General features: G+C 54.6%; 3 protein-coding genes and 1 non-coding gene across 5 annotated transcripts; 3 read left to right on the top strand and 1 right to left on the bottom strand.

The window, feature by feature from the left end:
* Positions 1 to 695: 695 nt before the first annotated feature.
* On the bottom strand, positions 696 to 4,061 carry EIF4EBP2 (eukaryotic translation initiation factor 4E binding protein 2). Its single transcript, XM_041468085.1, has 3 exons — positions 3,856 to 4,061; positions 3,030 to 3,206; positions 696 to 2,947 (listed from the first exon to the last, which is right to left on the bottom strand). Exons 1-3 carry the CDS (start codon positions 3,992 to 3,994, stop codon positions 2,916 to 2,918), a joined length of 348 nt encoding a protein of 115 aa, XP_041324019.1. The 5' UTR covers positions 3,995 to 4,061; the 3' UTR covers positions 696 to 2,915.
* A 63-nt stretch (positions 4,062 to 4,124) lies between these two features.
* TRNAE-UUC lies at positions 4,125 to 4,196 on the top strand. The gene has a single exon. It is a non-coding gene; the product is annotated as a tRNA-Glu (tRNA).
* Positions 4,197 to 5,147: 951 nt separating this feature from the next.
* Positions 5,148 to 12,911, top strand: LRRC20 (leucine rich repeat containing 20). Of its 2 annotated transcripts, none has more exons than XM_041468121.1 (4): positions 5,148 to 5,321; positions 6,147 to 6,296; positions 7,768 to 7,935; positions 12,375 to 12,911. In XM_041468121.1, the coding sequence occupies exons 1-4, from the start codon at positions 5,240 to 5,242 to the stop codon at positions 12,524 to 12,526; spliced, it is 552 nt and encodes a 183-aa protein (XP_041324055.1). In that variant the 5' UTR covers positions 5,148 to 5,239; the 3' UTR covers positions 12,527 to 12,911. The 2 variants fall into 2 exon arrangements, with proteins under 2 accessions (XP_041324055.1, XP_041324054.1); XM_041468120.1 differs by having other exon boundaries at positions 5,150 to 5,321; positions 6,180 to 6,296.
* A 437-nt stretch (positions 12,912 to 13,348) lies between these two features.
* NPFFR1 (neuropeptide FF receptor 1) lies at positions 13,349 to 17,990 on the top strand. Its single transcript, XM_041468119.1, is given in 5 exon segments — positions 13,349 to 13,975; positions 13,977 to 14,097; positions 15,830 to 16,123; positions 16,689 to 16,788; positions 17,112 to 17,990. Coding segments are annotated over 5 exon segments (1,413 nt in total). The 5' UTR covers positions 13,349 to 13,873; the 3' UTR covers positions 17,908 to 17,990.
* The last annotated feature ends 100 nt before the right edge of the window (positions 17,991 to 18,090 follow it).

The following is an 18,090-nucleotide window of genomic DNA, read 5'->3' on the forward strand; positions in this document are numbered from 1 at the left end:
CAAGAGGCCCCCCAGACCCTTGGAAACACCCCCCAGCTTCACCCCTGGGATCTGAATGCTTTGGGAATGTGATGTGCTGCTGTGGTATTTCACACACACAGCTGAGGTGTCCTCAAGGGATGCATCCCCAAGTGATGCTGGTGGTTTGCTGAGGCACCCACAAAAATTTGGGGGCACCCTCTGTAGCCAGAGGGAGGGGACAGACATGCTGTTGCTGCCCCTCCTTTAGTATCCTAGTGGGGGAAAAGGCATTTGCTGCTCAGACCCCTCCTCAGTTACAGAGGATGGTATTAAAGAGACTGACCTGGTTTAAAAAAATTTTTAAATATATTACAATGTAATTTATTAACATATATTAATGGTGTCCTGTCCCTGAAGGCTTCAAGGCCAAGGCTGGTGGACACCTTCCACCAGACCAGGTTGCTCCAAGTCCCATCCAACCAGTCCTTGAAGACTTCCAGGGATGATATCAGGACAAATGATCAGTTTGGGGCAGTTTTGCACATGGGAGACCTACGGGAAAATCAGGCTTCTCTGTGTGTGACATTTTGCAATTCCACCCTCAGCTGCTGGTTCTGAGTTTGACCCTTCCCTGCTCTCTGGGCACGACTGGGAGAGAGCCCACGAGGAAAGTCTGCTCCAAAGCGAAGGGAAAATCCTCCCCACCCCCTGAATCACAGTCCAAATCACCTTGATTTAGTAGAACCAGAATCTTTATTGATCTCACTGTAACAGCAACCACTGGCGAGAGCTTTTTTCCTCCCAAACACCTGCTTGAAGAGACGGTACAAAACAACAGAAATCCCAAAGGGATCCCCTGACTAGCAGAGGAACACCCCGGCGAGGCCAGGCACTCCCTCCCTGCTCAGCCCCAAGCCCGCTTACAAAAGAGAACCTTTGGGGACAAAAGTTGCTGGGATGGGGAACGGAGACACAGGGAGGTTGGGAAAGGGGGCATTTAGAGAAAAAAAAAAATAAACAACAAAAAAGGTTTCCCTCCGGCTCCTGTCCACTCAGTCACGTTGTCCTTGGATATGGTCTGACTGTTTTTGGCTAGCAGAGCAGGTTTCCCAAAAGCTGCAGCTGTGCTGAGGGCGCCAGGTCCCTGCATCCACGGTGGCCGTCCCCGCTCTGCCAAGGATGTCCTCGCCCCCTGCCCCTCCCTCGATCCGAGGGCCTAACCGACCTCCTAGGATCTTCGCTTCAAGGAAAATATATTTATTTATATATAATATATATATTTGTGTGTGTCTTATCACCACCCACCCACACGCACGTACATATTGCTACTCGCACTCACTCACTCGTGCGCCCGCGGCGGCCGGGCTGCCGCGCTCACCTCACCTCCCACGCCAGGGAATGGATGGGAAAGACAACCCGTTCCCTGGGGTTGTGCTTTTGCTTCTTCCTCCCCCAGCCCCAAAAGGAGGGCCAGCCCCCCCCCCACTCCCTGTGAGAAAAGCAGCTGGAAGACGGGAGCTCACCACCAGCGCCGCCCCGTGCCAAACACACCTAGAGAAATAAATTACGGGATGGAAAGTGCACAAAGCCTGGGGGTGTCCCCCTCCCCAGCACGGGTCCCCCAGGCTGGGTTCCAAGGTGGAGGGCGACCCCAGCGAGGGAGGGAGGGTGGATGGAGCAGGCACTCAGGTGGGGGCTGATAAAATGGCACTTGAGAAGGCTGTGGAGCTGGTGATGGCTCCCAACAGGCAGTAAAAAATCAGAACCGGGGGGGCTGGTGGGACTGGGGGGCGCAGCCTTGCCCAGCGCTGCTCGTCAGGGCAAGAGTCACACGGAGAGAGGGGGAAAAAGAAACCCCATCTCCAGGGGAGGTTCAAGATGGCCATGCCATGCCAGGCTGGCAAAGGGGAGGATAATGTGGAAATGCTTTATCCACGACAGCATGATCCGGCTGGGAGAAGTGCCACCCTGAAAAGTGAGCAGAGGATGGCATCGATGGCAGCACCCTGTGAGGAGAGCACCCCATCCCTGCGGTGTCCCCACAGCCCCCAGGGACACCCAGTGATTCCTGAGACATCCAACGGTGCCAGAGGGATCTCCCCCCTGTAGGATTCACATTTTAAAAGGCTGGGGGGTAAAAAAAACCCCGAGCACTACAAAGCACTTTCCCAGAGGCACTCGGCCCCAGCCCAGAAAAAGTCGTTGGGGGTAAAGTGCCCCTTTTTAGTACCAAAAATAAAAGCAAGGGTTTTTATAATATATGGCTACATTGCTGTGAGTCCTGGCTGGTGGGTGGGGGACACAGCCCCTGGCTGGAGGGCCATGATGGCAGAAATCCAGGTTGGAGAGATGTGAACACGCTGGCTGATTCCATCAGGGACTACATCGGAGCCCTGGAGCACCAAAGGGAACAGGCTCCCAATGCTGTCCTTTGCTGAATGCCAACACATCCCAGGGAAACTCAAAAAATACCCTCCCCAGGGTGCAAGCAGGTGCATGATTTTAGGAGTGATGTTTCCCCCTCCTCCCAAAAGGCTGCCCGAATTTTCCAGGAGAAGGGGGCAAAGGGGGTGACACAGCTCCAGAACACCAAGTTGCTGGCAATGGGAGGTTTGGGTAACAAAAGAAGGGAATTTTGTGGGGGCATGAGGCAGCAGAAGAGGCAAAAGGATGTTTTAAAAAGAAGCCTGGTGGAGATCAGGCTGCTGGCAGGTGGAAGAGGAGGAACAGGGCCGGATCCAGAAGGGATGCTCCGTCAGGCACATGGTGGGACCGGTCACCCGCAAAGGGGGAGAAGACAGAGCTGCACTCCCCCCCTAAAAGAGGGGGAGGAGGAGGGCGGGGAGGGGACGCTGGTGGGGACCACTGCCACCTCCACCTCGCCGGGACGGATCCTGCTAAGCCAAATGGGGGTGCACAGGTCTGGGGAGTCGCTGCCTCTCCGTGGTTCCCGCTCAGATATCCATCTCGAACTGAGCATCGTCCCCTGGCAAGAGGCAAGGAGAGCAGCGTTAGGGGCGTCATCGTCCACCGCAAATCCCTCCTGTCCCACCCCGGGGATCCCTTACCCATGGATGGCTTGCCCTCCTGGTGGTTCAAGCTGTTGGTGTCCGCTTTGGGCTCCTCGGCGGCTTCGCCGGGGCTGGTGACACCGGGAATATTGGGGAGGTGACAAGGCGGGGTCTTGGCCATGGGAGAGTTGCGGCGGTCCAGCAGGAACTTGCGGTCGTAGATGATCCGGGTGCCTGGGGGGAGGACGGGAGCAGAGTGGGGGAATCCGGTTCGGCAGCGCTTGTTTGCCGAAGGAGTTTCCCGGAGGGACGGGCGTCCCGGCCAAGGTTCTCCGCCACAGATCGGCGGGGAGGGCTGGGGGGTGCGCGCCGCGGCTCTGCCCGCTCTTATCTGGGCACAACAGGCGATAATTCGGCGCTGGCCAAACACCCCGGCGGCAACTGGGTCCCGGCTGCCCCGGGGCACTCAACGCTGGAAAACTCAGGGCAGGGGTGGGAACGCGTCCCGGGGATGCCGATGGAAGCGGCGCCCCGAAACACCACGTGTCCCTCTGCGCTGCACGGGGACGAGCGTGTCACCGCCCCGCCGTGCCGGCCGAGGGACCGAGCCCCCGGTGCCCGCGTCCCACGGGGAGCTTCCTGCCAACCCGTCCCGGGATCCAGCTGCCGCCCCGCCGGGACCCTCCGCGCTCCCGGCACGTCCCAGAAAATAACAAACCCGTCTCCACGCGTGTGCGTCGAGGAGAGCGGGCGGAAAGCGCTACGTTCCACCGACACACAGGGGGGATCTAGGCGCGGCAGGCACGGTCCGCCCGCGACACGCGGCGTTCGGGCTGGCCCGGGCGCGCTCCCCCGGAGGCCCCGGCGGGCGCGGCGCTTTTACCTCCCGGCGTGGTGGAGAAGAGCGTCCCGCCGGGGGTGGTGCAGTAGTCGGCGGGGAGTTGCGCGGCGTCGCTGAGCGTGACGGTGCGGGTGGGGATGGCCCGGCTCTGGCTGGGCTGGCGGCCGCCTGCGGACGACATGGCCCCCGCTCGGCGCCGCGCTTTGTCCCCGCCGAGCGGCGCGGGCGGAGCGGCCCCGCCCCGGCCCGGCCCGCCCCGCGACCGCCGCCGCCAGGGGGCAGGCGCTGCGCCGCGCCGTCCTACCCGCGCCTCCCACGTGGTCTAGCGGTGAGGATTCCTGGTTTTCACCCAGGCGGCCCGGGTTCGACTCCCGGCGTGGGAAGCTCGAATTTTTGGGTGGTTTTTTGTTTTTTTTTTTGGTTTTTTGGTTTTTTTTGGAGGGGGGGAAGGAAGGGTGGTGGTGTCCTGCCGTTCGTTCCGTCCTGCCCAGGATGCCTTCGGCCAGAATGTTTTGGCTAGACCGAGCTGAATGAAGTCACTGGGAAAAGGAATGCATCCACATATCCCAAATCAGGAAAGGGCTTGTATCCCCATATCCCAAATCAGGCAAGAGGTTATATCCCTATATCCCATACCAGGAAAGCGCTTGTAGCCCTGTTTCTCAAACCAGGAAAACGCTTGTAGCCCCATATCCCATATCAGGAAAGAGGTTGTATCCCCATATCCCAAACCAGGAAAGGAGTTGTATCCCCATATCAGGAAAGGGCTTGTAACCCCATATCCTAAACCAGAAAAGGAGTTGTATCCTCATATCCCATACCAGGAAAGGGCTTGTATCCCCATATCCCATACCAGGGAATAGCATTCATCTCCATATCCCAAACCAGAAAAAGGCCATGGATCCCTATATCCCAAATAAGGAAACAGGCTGCATCCCCTCATGCCAAGCCAGGAAAGGGCATGCATCCCCATATCCCACACAAGGAAAAGACACCCATGCCCACATCCCAAACCAGGGAATAGAACTCATCCCCATATCCCATACCAGGAAAATGGCATATCCAATACCAGGAAAGGGAATGCATCCAAATATCTCAGACCAGGAAAAGGGATGCATCTCCATTTCCCAAACCAAGAAAGGAGATGAATCCCCATATCCCATACCAAAAAAAGGGATACATCCCCATATCCCAAGCCAGGGAATAGGATGCATCTACATACCCCCAAAAGCACTATCCTGGAAAGCTGGGAATCTCACCCTGAGGGACATGCCAGCCCCAGCACAGCCTCCCTCCCTCCCCTGGGAACACTGATCCTGTGGGTTATTTTTAGCATCCCTCTCCCAGAGGCCAGAGTGGCTGGTTTCTCCCTGCAGCCCTGGATCCCGCGGGGCGAAGCGCATTCCCGGCGGGCCCGGCTGCCCGCATGCACAGGAGGATGGGCGAGGCGGTGGCGCGGGTGGCCAGGAAGGTGAACGAGACGGTGGAGAACAAAAGGGATTCCCTGGGTAAGGCCGGCGCTCCGTCCCGGCTCCCGCCTGGGGCCCGGACAAGGATTGGGTATCCGGGAGCAGGGCTCTGTTTTTCACTGCCACAGTCTAAAAAAAGCTGTCGGCGTTCCCTCCCCGCGGCTCCGGAGAAGAGAAAGGCTCCCCCAAAGGGCCCTCGGCCCCACAAAGTTAGAGCAGGTTCACATAATCCCGCGGCGTGTGTCCCCTCCTTGCCAGCAGTGGCAGGAGCAGGTTTTTCCCCATGTTGCCGTGTCAGATTTGTGTTTTCCTGCCATTCCCCCATTTCCAGCTAATAGCCAAGAGTGGGGTGCACTCCATCAAAGAAGAGACATGAAAGCCATTCATTTTTATTCCCACTGGATTCCTGGCCCTGGGATATAAACCAGCATATGCTGGAGCTGGAGCTTCATCTCTCAGGCTCTCCACATCCTCCTGAGAGAATCGTGGGAGGATGGAACTTGCTCCATCAGCCCCCACAGTGGCTCTGGGGAGGGGGCAGGAAGCAGAGCCCATCCTGGGGCTGGGATACAGGGTTTCCATCCCTGGAGTCTCCTGGGAGGGGAAAGAGAAACAACCCAGGACAAAACAAGAAGGCCACGAGGTGAGAAGCACAACGAAATCTTTTTTCCCCCTCCCCACCGCTTGCCATGGGACAGCCACCCATGACCATGAGAAATCCAGCCAGGAGAAATCCCTGCTCCATCCCCATCAGCAGTGGAATAAGCATCCCTGGGCTGCTCAGCTGCCCCCAGGGAATGAGGGACACGGGGGAGCAGCAGGACTGAAGTTGCCAGACCCTTGCCCGGGTCTCTCTGTGCGCAGATCTGGCCAACTGCAAACTGATGACCTTCCCAGTTGGGATCTACAAAGCCATGAGGAGCGTCACCGAGGGGATCCATCGCATCTCCCTGGCCAACAATGAGCTCAAGTCCATCACCAGCCGCTTTGTCACCACCTTCAGCCAGCTGAGAGGTAAGGCACTGCCACTTCCAACCTCTGGGACACTCCAGGAGCCCCCAGGTTGCTGCAGAGGGGGCAAAGCACCCAAGAGTCTCCCCTGAGCTCACGCCTCATTGCAAGCGTTAGGTCAGACCCCAAAAAATCCATTTTTGCTTATATCTTCTGGCCCTTGAAGGGTGAGGACACTGGTTCTGCTCTCTCCCACCCTTCCAAACCGGCATCAGCTGCTGTGGGTCACTGATCACCCCCCAGCTCCCGCCAAGGATGGGGCTGAGGATGGAGGAGGACAGGAAATGCAGGCTGGGGATAACAACGGGGCACGGCAATCCAGGCTGTGCCGACTAATTAGTCCTCGTAGTGAGACATCAATGAGAGCTAATCACTGCAGGAGATGGGAGCGATCATCAGCACCGCGGGGACACCTCCCTGCGGAGCCCAGAGAAGGCAGCCCGAGGCTAATCCGCTAAAAAATGGCCATGCAAGCATCCAGAGCGTCCAGCACCGCGGTATTGAACACCGAGGGTGGCGCTGGGGATGCTCCGGCAGCTTCTAAAATCAATTTTGTTCCGACGATCTACCACACAAATGCACTGCGGTGGGTGCCTGGGGAAGCTTCCCTCGCTCTGGAGCCAGAGCATCGCCTGTGAGAACACCCCGGGCTGGGGAAAGGAAACACATCCAGCAAAGGAAATCAATTTTCATTTTCTAGACAGCACAACAAGGCCTGAAGGGAAAAAAAAACTTTGCTTCCCAGCAAGGGCTTAGCTCCACTTCCAGTGAACTGATCACTCCTACGATGAGCTGTGCTGGGTCTCAGCAGGAACAGAAGCCCCAGGGCTGGGGACAGGCTGAATAAGGCAGGACCTATAAATACCAGGTATTAGCAGGGGCAGGGCAGCTTGTGTGGGTATTTATAGTGCAGAAAGCCCTGTGTCACTGGAGAAGGGCGCTGGGACAGCAGGGTTTGGGTTCTGGTCCCAGGAGTGCTGCTCCTGGCCCCACAGGAGCTCATTTCTGGGGTAGGAAAGCATCACAGATGGGTAAACTGTGAAAAATAGGCATTTTTCACATCTAAAGACCTCTCTCCCACCATTCTGTTTATTCCCAGAAGGGGTTCAGGCACATGAATATAGAGGGCTAGCCTTAAGCCATGACAAATGTCCATTGGGGAGGTAATTGCACTGACTTTATGAGGAAATATTCCTTACTTTTTACAGGCTCTGCTTGCAAAAGGCTGCCCCATTTCATTAGGAAAGCATTGCTCCTCAATGTGGTATTCCCAGCAGGAAAATCTACAGTGGCAACCACGGAAAACAGAAAAAAAAAATTATTATTAATAATAATAATAGCTCAGTTTCTGGAGCTGGAATCCCACTGATGGACCTGGCAGTCCACGGGAGCCAGAGGCTGTAAATCAAGCCGTGCATTAGTTATTTTCCCATCTTTTTCCCTGCATCCCAGCACCTCTCTTCTCTCTTCCCAGAGCTCAACCTGGCAGGCAATTACCTGCACCGCCTGCCCGAGGAAATCACCTCCCTGCTGCACCTCCGGGCCATCGACCTCTCCCGCAACAGGTTCCGGCGCTTCCCGGAGCCCCTGGCCACCGCCCCCGCCCTGGAGACCATCGACCTGGAAGAGAACGAGATCGCAGGTGAGGAGGGCTTTTTCCCGCTGGAAAAAGGCGATTTAGCATCACCCCATGAGAGCTTTCTCAGCCATTTGCCTTTGCCGGGAAAGGAAATTTGCCTCCCGGGGAAAAGCTGCTGCAGGCACAGCGGGAGCCAAGCCCCATTCGAGCTGCCCCGTTCACCACGCTGGGATGTAGATCTTAAAAGCATCTCCAGCTGGGGTGACCCAAAATCCCCAGATTTCCTTAAAAAACCAGAGCTGATTGCAGAACCCGGCCCTAGAATGCTGGGTCGGGATGTTTGCTGCCAAAGAGCAGGACACCTGAACATTTCCCAGAACAAAGAGCAGCTGTTTAACACTACAAAATCCCCTAAAAACTAAATGAAAGAAATGGTAAGAGCCTCTCATCCCTCAGCCCTGCAGCGGCAGGAAGATTTTTCATCTGCAAAAGGTGAAGGCTTTGGAGCCTGTGAAAGCTGGGCAAAAGGGGCAGCTGTTGTACACAGATAAAAGTGAATTTATTCAGCAGGCAGCCTTCAAAGAGCCCGGGCTGGAGCGTCCCACGGACCCCCAGGGAGGCAAATATCGGAGTCCACTCAATTTTGCTGTTTTATCTGGGATTGCTTCAGCTGCTGCTGGGAAAGCTGCTGCCTGCAACGCGAGGTTTGTTAACAGCCTCACATCAGCTGCTCCCCAGCTGTGCCTGTAGAAACACTGGAATTAAAACCTGCTTCCACAGCAGCCAGAGTAACACACAGCTTTTCCTCACCCTCTTCTTCTCTCCCACCTCCCGGAGAGAGCTGCCTCACTTTTAGTTCCCTCCGTCACTTTTTGAGTTCAGTTGGGTGATTTCAGTCCCAGCTGGTCTCCAAACAGCATTTCCCCCCACTTGTTTTGTGGAAGCAGGATGCTGCAGGAAGGGAATGCAGCTTTTTGGTGCCTTTTTCCCTGCTAAAATGCAGGGAGGAAAGGCTGTAGCCAGGGCTGCACCCAAGCTGGATTGATCCTGGGGGAGGAGGTGGCTCAAGAGCCCAGGCTTGGTCACCTCCCACCAGGCTCCCCTGGGCTGGGAGGTGTCCTCCAGATGTGAAGAAAATAAAAACAGAGTAAAATGGGACAATTTCAAGCCAAAATGTTGTAGGGATACGTGTGAGTAGTGCACAGGACGCTGTCTAGCTGCAGAAATAGGTGATGTGAGCCAATTTTACACATTTTCTGGGAAGGGGAGAGGTAGACACCGGAAAGCCAGGGGCTTTCAGCCCATTTTTTTCCAAGGAAACAAAAACCTGGGCAATCACACTGCTACCAGCAGCCCTTCCCAAACAGGTTCCCCTGCAGGTGAGCTGGTGTTTGTAGGGTTGCAGATGCCCTGGTTTGTGGGGCTGTGCCAGTGCTGCTCCTGCCTGTCCTCCCGTGCCATCCCAGGGATGCTGGAGAGGCTCCTGCCAGGGCTGCAAACCCAATTTAAAAGCTCCTGCTGAAACAGCTGAGTGACTTGCTGAGACGTATCGAGCTGGAGATGGTAGGTGATGTTTTCCAAAGGGAAACAGGAGTCAAAGGAGATTAATTAATGCCTGCCTAGAGCCTGTGGGCTCTGTGAAAGGAGACATTTAATGCCACAAGCCACTCTTTTCATCTAAATAAGCTCTTAACCCTGGACTGTAATTATGTATATATTACTGTCAGTGCTTTTAACTCTTTCCCTGGTAATTAGAGTTGTATCAAATCAGCATTTTAAGCTCCCAAATCCATGGGGATGTTTTGGTGACTGCAGCTCCAGCTTCTCTTTCCCTTATTCCTTGATTAATGGTTTAATAGGGATGCTGTTGAGCTGCTGCCAGGGCTGGGGAGGTCACTGCTGGGGACAGCTGTGGTTAATTTTGTCCTCCTGAGAATGCCTAGATGGGACAAAGGGGGATGGGTCCAAACTCAGAGCAGGGCTGGATGGGATATTGGGAAGAGACTCTTCCCGCTGAGGGTGATGAGGCACTGACACAGAGACGCTGTGCATTCCTGGCAGTCTCCAAGGCCAGGCTGGATGGGGCTCACAGCAGCCTGGGACAGTGGAAGGTGTCCCTGTGTCCATCCAGGGGTGGACTGGATGAGCTCTAAGGCCCCTTCCAACACAGACCATGTCAGGTTCTGCTTTAATTATGTAAAAAAGCCTTTTCCCTCCCTGTTTTTTGCTTAACCGGTGAAGCCAGCATGAATAATTCAGGCTCAAATGCAAGTGCCTCATCCATTGGGAAGGCAGCAAGGGATGCTTTGGGCTGTTTTTAGGGGAATTTGTGGCTGGCAAGGCACAGCCCTACAGCTACAGGCTGCACCATGTGCCCTGCCTGTCCCTTCATGCCAGGGCTGAGTCACTGCTCCTCACCTGGAATTAAGGTGCAGAGCTGAGCTGTTCCCAGCCTGGGAAGGTCTTGGTCCCCAAAATGCTTTACTAAACTCCCTAATTTAAGCAAAATGCGTGAAAGCACTTTTATCATGCTGCGTAAGAGGATGATTAAACTTCTTATTCTCCACTGCATTAGATGATGATTAAATAGGAAGATCTATGAACAAAAATATATTACTTTTGTGCTTCAAGGGGGAAAAAAACATCAAGCAAAATGATACGGGGGAATGGCAGTGAACAAATCCACCATGAAGAAGAGTTATTAAAAAAATTCATGTGAAGCTGTGCCTGATGAGCTATGCGCTCCTAGGGAATTTGTGTAAGGAAAATATCACCATTTTCTGGAGAAGAAAGAGGGAAAAAACAAAGGCAATGAAGTGTTTGAGTCTTTTTCCAGCATAAAATAAGTTTCATGGTTTAAAAATCACATAATCATCCACCAGATATAATTACAACACCAGAATTCTGCTCCAGGCGCTGGCAGAGGAAACAGGAGCTGGGATAGAAAAGGCTCCTGTCACTCTGGTGGCCAAATTAAAAAGGAATTGGTTCAGGTAAATCAGACAGGTGGGCTTTGCTAGCCCAAAATATTGAAAATCTATCACCTTTTAATGAGCTTTATTTGGGCTAGGTTTTCATGTCAGCCTCATTCCTCTGCTCTCAGTGGATTCACATTGGGACCATCCAGCTGAGCTGCACCTTTTTTGAAATGCAGAGTTTGTAAATGTCGTGTTTTCTAAAGGACAACACCCAAATTCGTAGAAATTGCAAAACAGAAGGGTGCCTCTTGATGGCTGAGAGCCATTTTGCAGCCTGTCCAACGAGGGCAAAGACCAAGGGTCTTCCTGTTAGCCTGGAGAGGGCTCCTGGGCATTGCAACACCGGGATAAAATCAGGGAATAAGTCTTTGAATCCCAATTTAGTGCCCAGCAGGGGTTTTATTAGCACTGGGAGAACTGGAGGGCAGCCCCCACACTGGGTATCTTGGTGTTTGCACCTTGCTGACACATTCCTTAGAATCCCAGGATCATTTGGGTAGGAAAAGACCTCCAAGACCATCGAGTCCAGCCGACAACCGTTTGCCTGAGCAGCTGGATAAATTAATATTTCACAGTCTTTCTGTTTTGATCAAAGCCTGCAGACAGGCTTAACATCAACAGCAAACCTTTGTTGTTAAACTCAAAAAAACCTGCAAATTACCACCACGCCTCAACACAAGCAGTAGTACCTCCTTACAGTCAATTACCCAATCAAATGATATTAATACCTCAATCATTTATCCCTCAGTCAACCATTCCTCAAATAATCCCAACTCAATAGCCTCAAAGACAAAATTCGAATTAGCCTCCTCAAAATTAATACACCTTTTAAATAATTTTTTTTCTAACAGCATTCCTACCAAAATTGTCAATTTTTTCAACAAAACCAAAATTTTTTAATTCAAAGCAAAGCCAGCAACAAAATTCTTAAACTTTCAATCCTTCCCACCATTATTTCAATAAATTATAACAAAAAACTAATAATTTTAGCTCTTACATTTAGTATTCCTATAGTAATTCCACCAAAACCACCTATAACTATTACATTTCTTTTACCCATAAATACACCCAAACAAAACAACTTCCCAAAAACTTCAATTACATCTGTGCCACTTAACACCTCAAACCCTACAACCTTTTAAACACAACGTTTAAACCACAACCAACCAAAATGAACTTAAAAACCTAACCCACCGTATTAAAGCAATTCACGTTACAAACATACCACATACTAATACAAATGTCACTGGGATCTCCCACAGGTTTTTTTAACCCAATAATTTGGATTAAATATGAATATAAATATGAATATAAATCCTATATCAGGTTTGTTTCAGGCTGTCCATCAAGGAGAGCTTCCATCTCACTGTTTTTTTTAACCCAATAATTTGGGTTAAATATGAATATAAATATAAATATGAATATAAATCCTGTATCAGGTTTGTTTCAGGCTGTCCATCAAGGAGAGCTTCCATCCCGTCCACCCCTCCAGGACGGATCCTCACCCCCGTGCTCTCTTTCCAGAGGTGCCGACGGATAAATTGGCCTCCATGGCGTTGCTGCGGAGCCTCAACCTGCGCGCCAACCCCGTGGGCCCCGAGGTGCGCCTGCTGGTGCGGCCCCTCGTTCCCTTCGAGCTGCTGCTGTCTCCAGAGGAGCCCATTCCCAAAGCCTGACAGCACCCCGGGCTGTCCCGAGGGGGCACTGCCCGCCGGAGGGGTTTGGCTTAGCTCAGTCCCTGCTGCGCCCCCGTTTCTGCCCCAAGCCTGAGTGAGTGCCTCGTTTTTCCTAAATTAAAAGCAAGCTCCCCCGTGGGGGGATGGCTCTGCCAAATCCCCGGCCAGGCAATGTCCTGCTTGCGTGTTTTGGGGGTGCAGAGGAGCTGCAACGCTTGTGGTGGGAGGTTTGGGTGGAACTGGGGGGATCAGGGTGTGCAGCATCGCACCTGGGCACTGCAGCAGCAGTGATGCTGGAGGACATGCCTGCAGCTGTAAGGGCTCTCCCTGGAATTGCTGACACGGTGCTGTTGTGCCAAGTGCCTGATTAAATGCTTTCCTGTTATATTGGGGGGTTTGTATCTGATTAAATTCGGATTACCACTCTTGTCCTTCGAGAAACCCCTTTGCACAGCTGCTCACTGCAGCCTCCAGCTGGATCCTCACAGACCCAAGCAGTATTTCCTTGGAAAAATCCTTGTTTTCCAAGGAATTTTTCTTCCCTCCTGTTTTTTCACTGTGGAAACCAAAGTGACCCAAGGCCAGTGGGTCCCCACACGCTGCTGACCCCGTGGCTGTCCCAGAGGTGTGCACCCACCTCTCGGGTGCTGTGGGTCCTCAAGTTCTGCTGATTCCTTTCCAGGAAGAAATGTCCTGGAGAGAGTGTTTTCTCAGTGGCAGGAAGGCCACTGCCAAGCACACCCATGTCCCTTAGCAGCTGGCTGCCTGCAAAAAAAAAACCAAAAAAAAAACCAAAAAAAACAAAACTCCTGGGAGAAACCCCAGGTGTTATCTCCAAACGCCTTGTTTAAACATTTTCCTTGTTTGTTCCTTTGGGTATTTAAGGGACAAACACTTCCCAATGCTGTGTGCGGGCTGGGGACAGCCAGGAATGGTAAATCCTGTAAATATTTGATTTCTAGACTTGCCAAACTTTGGTATAAAATTATGGTAAGAGATGTTGGGCATGCTGGAGGAGCTGGGGTTGCGTGGAGCAGCCTGAAGCCAGGACCAGCATCCCTAAACATCGCGCTGCTTTTCCCTCTGTGTGGATTGATGGGTGGGGGATCTCCCCACTCGTCTTGAGGCTCCTGGCACATTTTCCTCCCGGGATGGACAGGAGCGCTGCTGGGGACACCGGCCACCAGCTGCCAGCATCACTGTGGGGACCTCGCCGGCAGCGGGGGGACACAGAGCCGGACCCTCCCTCGGGAGCGAACCCGCTCCCTCCCTCTCTGTGCCCCGCCTGGGCTGCTCGCCCCCGCGCTGCCTCATCCAGGGGGGCAGCGTGCGGGTCCCCCGGTATCCATGGCGATAGGAGGCTGTTTCCCCCCGCGCCCCCTCCCCTTCTCCGCTGCAGCCGGCGAGCAGCCGCAACCGGCGCGGCGGCACCGCGGCGGCGGCACCGGGGCTCCGGACCGGCCGGGAGGGACGGGGCGAGCTGCGCTCCCTCCCCGGGCAGCAGATCGCCTCCGGCCGTAGCGCCTGCACGGCAGCGATGCAGCCCCCGGAGCCGGGTCGGGCCGGCGGAGGTGAGTGCCGAGACGTGATTGATTTTATCCCCCAAAAAAGCTATCCACCCCGCATCCCAGCCCCCTATTCCATCAGACCAGCCTTTCCCCGCCGTGGTTTCCCGCAGCCGGGCAGGGAGGCAGGTGATCCATCACCCCCCGTGGGGTCCCCCATCCCCTTGTCACCACGTCCGAGGTGTCAGTCAGTGCTGAGCTGAGGACGCCTGCATCCATCCATCCATCCATCCATCCATCCATCCATCCATCCATCCATCCATCCATCCATCTATTCCTCCACCCGTTCATCCACCTATCCACTCACTCACCCACCCGGCTGCTCAGCAGCCCCTTATTTTTCTTTCCCCGTCTTCCACCTTGCTTTAAAGCCACCTCCAATTCCGTAGGACACCAACCACCTGCTTGTGCTGCACTGCAGCCCCAAAAGATGAAGTCCAGCAAAGTTTTAGGCTTAATATCACAGGGTTTGGGTGATCTCATTACAGTCTTTGTTATTGCTCCTGCTCACAGAGCTGCTTCACGCATCTGACACCGACTGTGTGGAGGATCTTGCCCCCTCGATCCCGCTCCTCCCTTGCCTCTCCAAGAGGCTCCTTCTCCGTGTCAGCTGCAAACCCCCCCAGCGCCCTTCTGAATCCCCACTGGAAATGTGTTGCCCAAATCCTGCACCCAGGACTGCGGTGTTAGGGGCTGGATAGGACCCCCCTGCCTGCCGGAACCTTGAGGAAGCCGGTGGTCCCTGTGGCTGGGAAAAGCATCTCGGCTGGCGAGCTGAGCACCGGCACGGGCACAGGGATGCGGGGATGCTCCAGCTGCCCAGCACACGGCGCCTTTGCAGGGCTGTCAGCGCAGGGCTGACCTGCAGGCGCTTAGGCTGAGCCTTAAAGCTAAAATGTGCCTTTCCTCGCCTCAGCACTGCAGCCTGGATTCTCCCGGAGTCAGTCCCGTCACCGCTGCAGGCAGCTCCTGCCCACGCCCGGCATCCTCCCGCATCCCTGGCTGCGTGCGGCTGGGGAAGCCCGAGGGTGGGAGCTGCCGCTCCCCGCTCGATCCCTAGTGACAAAATGCCACCCCCGCCTCCACCAGGAGCTCACAGATAATGATCAGAATGACAATTATCGCTTTAGAGGGGAGGGGAGGGGAGAGGAGGGTGTCCTCTGCCTCAGCCCCTTTCCCCTGGTTCTTTGCCGGGGAGAATAAGATTTTGCAGAATATGGAATTGTGAACCTTGGAAGCACAAGGAGAAGCAGCGGCAGCCGCCCGAGGGCAGGGATGCTCCCAGGGCAGCCGCAGCTGGGACCACACGGATCCAGCTCCCATAAGGCCAGAGCACTGGAGTGTCGGGATGTGGATTTGTCTTCCTTGCATCATCCCTAAAAAAAAAAAAGCCCAGGAGATGAGGATGTCTTCTGGGCTGCTCTAATTCCTCATCAAAAGAATGATGCAAATAATAATGATATAAAGTAATAACGATATCAAACAATAATTGTATCAAATAATAATGATATCTATGGTATCAAACAATAATGACTTAAAATAATAATTCAGCCGAGGTGCTGTGTAACCCAAGGAGAAGGAGACTTGTTGGAGCACAAAGATGAGTGCAGCAGGACATGTCCCAGCCAGTCTGGGCACTGGAATAAATATGAAAGCCCACCTCTGGAGGCATTGAGAAATGAAGGGAATAACTGCTTTATTCTCTCCCGGCTTCATTTTCCTGCCTTCCCTTCCCCAGGCCCTTCCAATGGCACCTGGTGGCCCAACTCCAGCGCCAGTCACCTCCTGAGGGAAAACTACACCTTCCTGGCCTACTACCAGCATTCCACACCCGTGGCCCTCATGTTCATCCTGGCCTACACCTTCATCTTCCTCATGTGCGTGGTCGGCAACGTGCTGGTGTGCTTCGTGGTGGTGAAGAACCGCCAGATGCGCACGGTCACCAACGTGTTCCTCCTCAACCTGGCCATCAGCGACCTGCTGGTGGGCATCTTCTGCATGCCCACCACCCTGGTGGACAACCTCATCACAGGTGAGCAGGGCAGAGGAAGGGGAAAGGCCTTTTTTTTTTACTTTTTTGAGGTTCTGGCCATTTGTGGTAAAATAAGTTTGACCCCAATGCTGCATTTGCATATTTGTTTGAAGTTCACCAAGCAACGTTGAAAAAAACTCCTTTCTGCATTTACCTTCTCCTGTGCTGGCTCAGCTCTGCCTGTTGACCTTTCCAAAGATAAGGGAGTTGGGAGGGTTCAGCTGCAGCAGCAGCCAGGCCATAGGGCAGGGTTTGTATTTATTGATTTTGGGGTGTGATTTATTTATTGCCTTGGTATTGAGGTCAAGAAACAAGATGAAAGTCCTTCTGATTGAGGGTCCCAAAGTCAGTAGGAAAAATGTCAGCTGCCATGTTCCTTGAGTTTCTAAGCGTAATGTGCATCTTTTTTACAAATTCTGGGGTTCTTCTTCGAGGATCCATGCTGCTAAAGGCTATCTCCACACAAGGACTTAGCATCCCCCAGCAACAGCACAGTGGATGGGGACACCTAAAGGGAGCTGGGTGAGCCAGAGGCCCCTACAGCCTCCATGGTGTCCCCTCACAGGTTGGCCCTTTGACAACACCATGTGCAAAATGAGCGGGCTGGTGCAGGGCATGTCCGTCTCCGCCTCTGTTTTCACGCTGGTGGCCATCGCCGTGGAGAGGTATGTTGGCATGGGGACGTGGGGACCAAACCATCTCCTGCAGGTCCAGGTGCCCTGTGGGATTCCCGTTGCGGGAAAGCTCCTGGGAATGTCAGGAGCCTGTCACAGCTCTCCAGGAGGACCACAAAACTGTCCGTGGGGCATTCCAGCAAGGTGTCCTTCCCCAGGCTGGGCTGAAAACAGCAACCTATCTCTGCCACCAAAAGACATGTGTAAAGAGCAACCCACCTCGCCCTCCATCCCCACCTGGGTCCTGGCCACCCTCCTTCCTCAGGGATGTCCCCACCAGGTGCCCAAAGCCACCATGAGCTGTTGTCCCCCAGGTTTCGCTGCATCGTCCACCCCTTCTGGCAGAAGCTGACGCTGAGGAAAGCCCTGCTGACCATCGCCATCATCTGGGTGCTGGCCCTGCTCATCATGTGCCCTGCTGCCATCACCCTGACTGTCACCAGGGAGGAGCACCACTTCATGGTGGACACCTACAACAACTCCTACCCTCTCTACTCCTGTTGGGAGGCCTGGCCCGAGACGGGGATGAGGAGGATCTACACCACCATCCTCTTCTCCCACATCTACGTGGCTCCCCTCGCCCTCATCGTCATCATGTACGCCCGCATCGCCTTCAAGCTCTTCAAGTCGGTGGCGCCTGCCCACGGCGGAGAGGAGCCGGAGGGGAGGAGGATCTCCCGGAGGAAGGCCAAGGTCATCAACATGCTCATCATTGTTGCCCTCTTCTTCACCATCTCCTGGCTGCCCCTCTGGACGCTGATGCTGCTGACGGACTACGGGCGGCTGAGCGAGGGCCAGCTGCGCCTGCTCGCCGTCTACGTCTACCCCTTCGCCCACTGGCTGGCCTTCTTCAACAGCAGCGCCAACCCCATCATCTACGGCTACTTCAACGAGAACTTCCGCCGGGGCTTCCAGGAGGTCTTCAGGGCCCCCCTGTGCTCGCTCCGCTGCCAGCGCGGGCCCTACACCCCCCGGAGCCACGGCCGCGGGACCCTCTTCGGCGCCCGCAACCGCGTCTTCACGCGGGCGCGCAGCAGCGACTCGCCGGCCGTGTCCGAGTCAGGGCCGCTGGCCCCGCGCCGCGCCGGCGTCCCTGCGTGGGACGGCTGAGGGGCCGCGGCCACCAAACCCCTCTGGACAGAGGGATTGCGGGGTGGGGAGTGGGGATTGGCCACGAGACAGGGGAATAAAGGTGTGTGCTACTGATGCCTTGTTCCTGGCTAGGCTCCCCCACTTCACCCATGGCACCAGCCAGAGCGCCCCCGGCCCAGCCCCCCGGGCCCTGCCAGAACC

This window comes from Pyrgilauda ruficollis, unplaced genomic scaffold (genome assembly GCF_017590135.1).
Source record: "Pyrgilauda ruficollis isolate IOZ18807 unplaced genomic scaffold, ASM1759013v1 scaffold210, whole genome shotgun sequence".
Lineage (NCBI taxonomy): Eukaryota > Metazoa > Chordata > Aves > Passeriformes > Passeridae > Pyrgilauda > Pyrgilauda ruficollis.